At 37.9% G+C, this 8,227-nt stretch overlaps 1 protein-coding gene across 6 annotated transcripts in view; it reads left to right on the top strand.

Moving 5' to 3' along the window:
• PPARGC1A (PPARG coactivator 1 alpha) overlaps positions 1-8,227 on the top strand; it is a 698,009-nt gene that overhangs the window by 595,707 nt on the left and 94,075 nt on the right. For all 6 annotated transcript variants that reach the window (XM_017866762.1, XM_017866779.1, XM_017866764.1 and 3 more), the window contains one exon: positions 670-849. In XM_017866762.1, the coding sequence (XP_017722251.1) occupies positions 670-849 (180 nt within the window). The remainder of the gene's footprint in view (positions 1-669; positions 850-8,227) is intronic.

An 8,227-nucleotide genomic window follows, 5' to 3' on the forward strand; every position in this document is an offset into this window, starting at 1 on the left:
TTAAGGAACTTGCTTTTGCCTTTAAGAATGAAGTCCAGAAAGTCATGAAGAGTCAAATAAGAGTAAATGATTTAAATAACAAAATTCAGGAGAATCACAGATGAGTCAAAGGGCTTTGCATCATTAGTTGCTAAATGAATTATATGGATTATAATGCTTAAAAGGAGTGTAAATGGAGAAAATTTTTCCTAGTGTAGTTCCTTTGTTCTTTTTCCATTTAGCAATAGTTTATTGAGTGTCTATGATGTAAGATAAACTTTCCAAGGTAAAATCAAGTTTGTCTTATGGTTAACCATAAGACACTTTAAAACTTTGGAAGCAGTAACTATCAAACAGGTACCAAGGATTTTGTACAAAGAGGTACAAAAATTTCTAGTTGATTTCTGGGTGGAAGAATCAGAGAAAGCTTCATGGAGCATGGTATTTACCATGTATTTGGAGGTAGAATTTTGGATGGAATAAAGCAGGAAAATTATCCTTCAAGAGCCAAGTGAGTAAAGATTTTAGGATGTTTTTCCTGGTGACTAAGGTGCCAGAAACTAGCTTTGGTAGTGTCGTTGAATTAACTAGGCTTAATTCCTATCACATGCTATTGCAGTTTAACAAATTCCTGTGGTTAATGGAAGCTTTTTTTAAATTTTTTTATTTTTTTTTTTCTGCCGCCTGCAGTGTGCTGCTCTGGTTGGTGAAGACCAGCCTCTTTGTCCAGATCTTCCTGAACTTGATCTTTCTGAACTAGATGTGAACGACTTGGATACAGACAGCTTTCTGGGTGGACTCAAGTGGTGCAGTGACCAATCAGAAATAATATCCAATCAGTACAACAATGAGCCTTCAAACATATTTGAGGTAAGGACATCCTTTGGAAAAATTAATTTTTCATTGACTTTGGCTTGGGCGAGAGACTAACATGGTAACAGGCCTGAACATATAATGTGTCCTTACTTTGCTATCGTCAAAAGACTTTTCATCACAGTTACGTACTTTCTAATTTATGGAAAAACAGTGTTTGGAAAACAAATGGTTTATTTTATTTTATTTTTTTAAAGATTTAAGGGACTAAGAATCAACAACTGTGAGTGAGTTAAACTATGTTGAAATACTAAAGGGTTGTGAAAGGTTAGTGACAAAGAAGAACAAAAGTCTAAACCTGTTTATTCCTGTCTATTTCCCACAGAAAGAATGAGCAATAAATGGTACCTCATATAAATTAATAAATAAGAAGGCCTTTCTTTTAACCAAGGGGTAGATGTCTACCTTTATTTGCTTTACTAATTAGGTGAGCTCTTTTGATTATTATTATTAATCATATTTTTGGTGCATATCTCTAATTTCTTTATAAAATGGGAATTTCTAAACCTGACTAATCTACTGTGTACTTATAAATCAGTCAAAATTCATTTACTTTTCAGTAGCGAGAATTATCTCCGTGACTCCGGACTCTTATTATAAACCTACCCTATAATAAAGAATGTTAATCTATTCCTATTAAAGTGTTACTCTGAGAAAAGAAATTCTTTCCCACAAGATCAGTACTCATTTACTTGAAAATACGTGACTTTTTATAGGAACAAACATTTAGTGAGTACTCTGGCAAGTGAATTAAATGAAGATTGACAAATCAGCTGGTTTTCTTTATCACAACTGCCAGTGCCATCATCGTCATCATTATCTAATGCTTTCTGAGCACCTAGTATGTGCTGGACTTTTCTTATTCACCCGCAAAGACATTTCTTATACTGCCATGTTATTTGGTTGAAATCCGAGTCTTAAGAAAGCCAAGTCTAAAATATTAATTGAGTTTTTCTGGAACCCAGCATGCAATACATGCTGAATAAATGTTTGTTGAATCATGAGTGAATGATGAATATATTAATGTTGATAACAATAATAGTCATGACAATAATGGCCAACATTTTGGTATACTCATGCTTAATATATGTCATCTCACATATCCTTGAAAACAACCTATTGTTAGGTCCTATTATTATCATTTCTGTTTGACATATGCAGACACTGAAATTCAGAGAGGTTATTTGATTTTCCCCAAATCACACAGTTGACAAGAAAGACCTGGGATTTGAACCCCAAATTTATCGGACTTCAAAGTTTATATCCTTGATTAAAAATAGAGAACCCATGAATTTGGGTGACAGCCATCCTTTACAAAGGCATATCAAGCTGCTTCTTTGCTCAATATATTTAAAAATAGAACAGAATCTTTCCTTTCAGTGTGGGTTGGCATGGAGGTACAGTTAGCTAGTGAGCTGAGACGGCTGTAGGTTCTGCCGACGGTTGAGATTTGGTAATACCTCTGGGGATTAAGTGGGTTTTAGAAGAATGCTTAAGGTAGTAGAGTTTGGACTGGGGAGACAGAACAAGGTGGAGGAAACACTGAAGGTTGTGGTTAGTTCTACTTTCCCAGGCTTCTCAGCCGGGTCTTAGAAAGTTCATGTGAGGACTTGGCCAGTTAGAACTGGTAAATTGAACATTCCTCACTCAGTACACTTGTCAGGTTACAGGCCCATTCTAAGTCATGCTGCATTAAATAAACAGTGCTTTAAAAAATGTCCATCTCCATACACCTCTTATCTAAAAATCAGCTATTCCATATCAGATGAATGCCATGCATTTTGTAGAGGCTAGAGAATAACTTAGAGGTAGGGGGAGATGGCATAGGAGTCAATGCCTCTCTGATGGGCTACTTTAAAAAGAATTCCAACGTTCTCCATAACCTTTATGTCCCTGTATTTTGTGTTGTGCTATTTGTGAGAGGTACTTCACATTTATACCTTCAGGAGTCTTGGTTCAGCATCTAGTTAATTATCTACATGTAGGTGCTTAACATATGCCATACCACCCTTTTTGTCTCCCCGTATCATATTCTATGCTCATAAAATTATTTTCAGCACTCTAAAACAGAAGGTTCATGTAATTTAGTCTCTCATTAGGTCATTTTAAACCAATGATTCTCAACCAAAGGCAATTTTGGTCCCCACCCCACACCCCAATTCAGGGGACATTTGACAATGTCTGGGGGCATGTTTGGTTGTTACCACTGGGGACAAGGGGATGCTACGAGCATTTACTGAGTAGAGACTAGAGTCAAGGGATGCTACTAAACATCCTACAGCATGTAGGACAGCTCCCACCACAAAAAATGATTCAACCTCCAATGAAAAAAGCACTGAGGTTGAAAAACCCTGCTTTTAAATAAAGTCACAAACTTCCCCTTTATAAATTACTAATGATTTATTGGTCAGATTTCTGAAAGAAGACATAGTAAGGTACTGGATATAAAGAATGAGAAGTCATATAACGGTATTGGGATGCCTGGGGCTCCAGGACTAATATGTCAGGTATTCTCTTAGTGTCAGAGGGCAAAAGTGACTGTTTAGGTAACTTCCCATAACAGTTTTTTCTGACGTCACAAAGCCCGTTCTTTATCTAGGCAAAGGGTAAGGTCATATGTGGCAATGCCGTTACCAACAGCAGCAGCTTCAGGAGCATTTGTCTGGCGTGAGGACGCCTCCACTCTTTGCCCTCTAGTGTTAAACTCAGGAATCTTTTCTATAATGCGAAAGGAAAGTGTGTTTTGTGCAGAGGTGACATTCTAAAATTGGGTCTTCTCTGTGAAGAAGATTCGTATGAAACCAGATAACTCTTTCATGGCCACAGGTTTGTGTTGCTTCTACCCAAGCAGCATTTCAGGGAAGTGCCTTCCCGGGGCCAGCCACTCACAGTGGACTTTTCACCTGCACTCACCTTCTTTCAGTTTGCAAAGCCCTGCCTCATCACATTTGAGAAGGCCTTGTACTTGAGCAAGTTAAACAGTCACGGGCTCTGCTGTCTCTGATCTGACAATAACAAAGCATTATCTACTTTGGATTCCCAGAATAAAATCCGGCACTGTGTAGTTAAATGCTTTTCCCTGACTCAAGTAGCACGTCAATGGCACCACTGGAAACTGGCCATCGGCTCTCTGAATTCTCATCATAGCAGAAAGTGGGATTTAGGGGTATATAATAGAGTGGCAGAGTCTTAAAATGTTGAGAGTATAGTCCCAGCTACTCGGGAGGCTGAGGCAGGACAATGGCGTAAACCTGGGAGGCGGAGCTTGCAGTGAGCTGAGATCTGGCCACTGCACTCCAGCCTGGGCGACAGAGCAAGACTCCATCTCAAAAAAAATAAAAATAAAAATAAAAAATGTTGAGAGTAAATTATGTATCTTTTCTTTTTGTTTCTTCCATATGTTTGAATCTAAGTTTAATTTTTATTTAACATCACAAAATAATGATAAATAATGAAGCTGAATGTCACAATTTGAGAAAGAGAATTCTGGGTGGTAGCAGAGGGGGTAGCAACACGCAATGGCATATGTTGGTTGAGTAACTGGACACACAAACAGTATTCTCTGCTTACGCAACCTGTGTTTGGATGTGTAAATGCAGGTGACCAGGTACGATTCAGAAGCCACTTTAAAAAACAAGGCAAAAGGCTTAGAGGTAACAGCCTCCAGTGAATCTGATCCATGTGTAAGGAAAACAGGATGCGTCCCTGGACCGGCTGGTAGCAAGATTTATGTTTCAGAATATTGCAACATAACTTCCTTCCGTCTGTTGCCTTTGTGCATTGTTTGAAGGAGGAGAATAAAGGACTACTTTTACAGCACAGCAGTGTGTAAAGATGGATGGCATGGGGTTAGTTTAAATAGCATATTGGCCTTTCTGGGTCACTGTGGGCAACCTTGTCCCTGGTTTATTTTAATACCTGCTTTAATGCCTCTGTGATACAACTGAATGGGCATCTTTCATTCATTCGTCTTTACTTCTGAATGAAGCTACTTGGGGTTCATTAGAACGATGGCAAGTGAGAATGCAGTCATCTCTAGGTCATTACTTGTAATACATTCTGAGGTCTGCCTTTGCTGATGGGGAGAGAAGGACTTTCACAGCTGTAGCCAGCATTCATGTTTGGTGGTTGCTGGAACTCTCAGGAAGCTTGAAACTGTGAACTTTGTAGCAGAAAAGGGTGAGTGGTGGTTTTGTATTTGTGTGTAAGTTATCCTGTTATATGCCACAAGGAAATGAATGTGGAAGTTTTCAAGACTACTTGATTATTCTAATGGGAATGTAGATACTTTACATTTCTTCATTTGGCTTCAGTTATATTCTAAATTTTGCAAAAATGGACATATATTATGTACCTATCAAAAAGTTAAAAATAACAAATATCAGCAGTTCAACAGACCATGAGCATTTGGGGAGCAGGGAATCTGCCTGTCTTGTTCACTGACATTTTTCTAGATATTTTCTTAGAAAACGGCAGAAAGTAAGAACTCAATAAATACTTGTGGCATAATGAATGAGTCAGTCTTCATGTGTTTATTGATGGAATGAACTGCGTTAGGTAATATGAAGATTATATACAAAGCACAAAAGAAGGCCTGTGTCCTAAAGTACTTTAAATCTAGTTTGGGAGGCAAAATGAACAAATGTAAAACAATTCAACCATGCAAGACTGTGTATACAAATATACAAGTATATGCATGTGTTTTTATTTCTTAGCAACTGGAAAACAATATAAGACTGTATATTCATGTATATGTATAATATGTATATGCACCTACATAGGATTATATATATATTTGCAATTTGCAAACATTGCAAGCTCGTATATGCATATATGCATGTATATATATGTGTGTGTATGTATGTGTATTTCTAGCTGAGGAGATAAACAGCAAGAATAAATTCACAAAGCCTTGTAAGAGAAGAAGAGCAAAGCGTTTTCATAGAGGGGATGTGGCGGTGAGGAGCTTGGTTTACTCAAAGTAAAATACATATTAATGGGAACACAGCAGTAGTGGGAGTCAGTTTGGATGTAAGGTAGGTACAAAATTCCGGTGGGTCGTGAGAACCCAGTAGGAAATGTTTAGAGTCTGTTTAGAAAGTAGGATGTCATTGAAGATTTTTAGTAGATCAACATAAGGGAGGTGGTATTTAAGAGTGATAATTCTGACAGTCGTAAGAGGTGTAGGCAAGTAGGAAATACGGAAAATCAGGCAGCAGGCCCTGCTGCATTCCAAACACAACGTGATACAGGTACAGGGAAGGGATAAGGTGATAGCAGAGGGGGTGGCATTCAGGGAACAGATTCAAAGTACCTTGAAGGAAAATTCCATCAGCCCTGATAACTCTGAGTTAGGATAGAGAGACAGGTGGTAAGGAACGCTAAACTCAAAGATATTCCAAAGAGAAGCAGAACCTCATGGATATCGTTCCTGGTTAAGTTTCTGCTCACCTTTAGGAGCTGAAGTACTTTCTTAGATTCGTGAGTCATTTTACAAAAGGGCTATCTTTCCACTGCCTCAGGGACAGAACATATTTAACCCAATCCACAAATTTACGTGGTGTCTGCTTTCTTTCACTTGTCTCCTTGGAGGAAATTCTGCAGCCTTCCATGGTAATGAATTCCTGCTTCTGACTGTGCCTGTGGTCAGACAGACTTTTCTATGAATGGCAAACCTCTTGGAATTTTAACAAAACAAATAGACAAGAAAAAAAGAATGCACATATACACAACCTCACCTTAATTTAATCACTGGAAAAATAAATTCTCTTTTGTTATGTGGGAGAACTGAATTAATTTACAATAATCACTTTTATAAGATTTCTGGAATTTCCAATTTGCAATCAATAAATGTTTGTCATTTAAATTAAATTTACGGCCCACAGCCAGATTTTTGCCACACTTGGTAATGACACAGAGAACATAGACTTCAAGTAAGAAAATAATAGCCATTTAAGTGGAGAGATAATTGGCTATAACATAAGAACATTGAAGAATGTTGAAACTCATGGAGACTTATGGAGTATTTTAAAAATTTATGTTGTACTTATCTTTGCATTTGTAGTCTACCACAAAATTCCAAATTCTGGGTATAAATCAGTTAGATGTTCATCTTGGAGAGTCACAAATCAGGAAGCAGCAATCTGACCCAGCCTGTGTGCTGCTTTATTTTCAGCCTCTCCTGTCGGCTTATCTTGCAGGGAGACTAAATAGTGCTGTTTGTTTGTGTGTGTGCGTGTGTGTGTGTGTGTGTGTTCATCTACACACCTCATTTAAGCACTGTTGTTTGAGACTTCTCGGCTTGATAACATCTGGCTTATCTTGGGAACATCTGGTTTATCACCCTATTTCCTCCCTGCCATTATGCTGACCACTGGAAAAATATGACTCAGGAGTCCTGACCCACAGGGCTCTGTCTCCTGGCATCAACCCCTGCTAATAAATAGCAACTCACAGGATGCAGGTTACATGACCATCTTTCACTGGCACTAACTTTCCTGCTGGTGGCTTTTGTTAATGGAAGGTGTGGCTAGGAGAGATGAGATTGGCTGCTGTTTTTTTTTTTTTTTTCTTTTCTTTTTTTTTTTATGGAAGTGGATTTGATTCTTAGCCATTTGCAGTTTGCGAAGTGAGAATGTGTATGTTTCATTGGGCACGATAATTTTAGAAAGTGCTATTTTGTATTTTGGGATGGTAGAAACCAATGATTTCATGTCAGATACTCTAGGCACTCCAGAAAGTAAACTGGGACATTTTATGGACTTCTTGTAGGTTTTTCCAACCTCCTGGAGACTCAACTGGTTCATCAAAGTTGCTCTGCCTGGATATCTTTGGGGCCAAAATAGTGGAGACCCAAATTCACAAGGAGGAAATCTTGGAGCAGAATCAGGAAAAAGTGGCTCATTGCTTCTTAGATTTACTTCAAAGATAATAGTGTAGGTAAAAGTAATCACAAGGTTCAGGGTGCTGCATTGGACAAACTATTTGTATAGTAACCGTGTGTCTATGTAGAGACTTTATACACATGCTGTGTTTATTTGTCCATGTACCACTATCACTACGCCAGGTCCTGGAAGCACAGCCCAGCAGATGACTCACCTCTGGATGAAATCAACACAGAAAGCAGATAAAAAACTGAACATTAAAGACCACATTGTTAAAGGGGAGAGCCAAATTGTTCCTCCACCATTCCCTATCCCAGACTTCACATCTAACAAGGTTAATTTGTCCCTATAATTATGTGCCTATTCTTTGAGTAATGAAAAATTTTATAAAATGAATTGCATGTGATGAAAAACAATTTCAGTAAGAGCCATTTTTTTTTCTTCTTAACTTCTCAGGTTCCTTTTAACTTTTTTTTTTTTTTTTTTTTTTT

Source organism: Rhinopithecus bieti, unplaced genomic scaffold (assembly GCF_001698545.2).
Source record: "Rhinopithecus bieti isolate Rb0 unplaced genomic scaffold, ASM169854v2 scaffold_1599, whole genome shotgun sequence".
Taxonomy (NCBI): domain Eukaryota; kingdom Metazoa; phylum Chordata; class Mammalia; order Primates; family Cercopithecidae; genus Rhinopithecus; species Rhinopithecus bieti.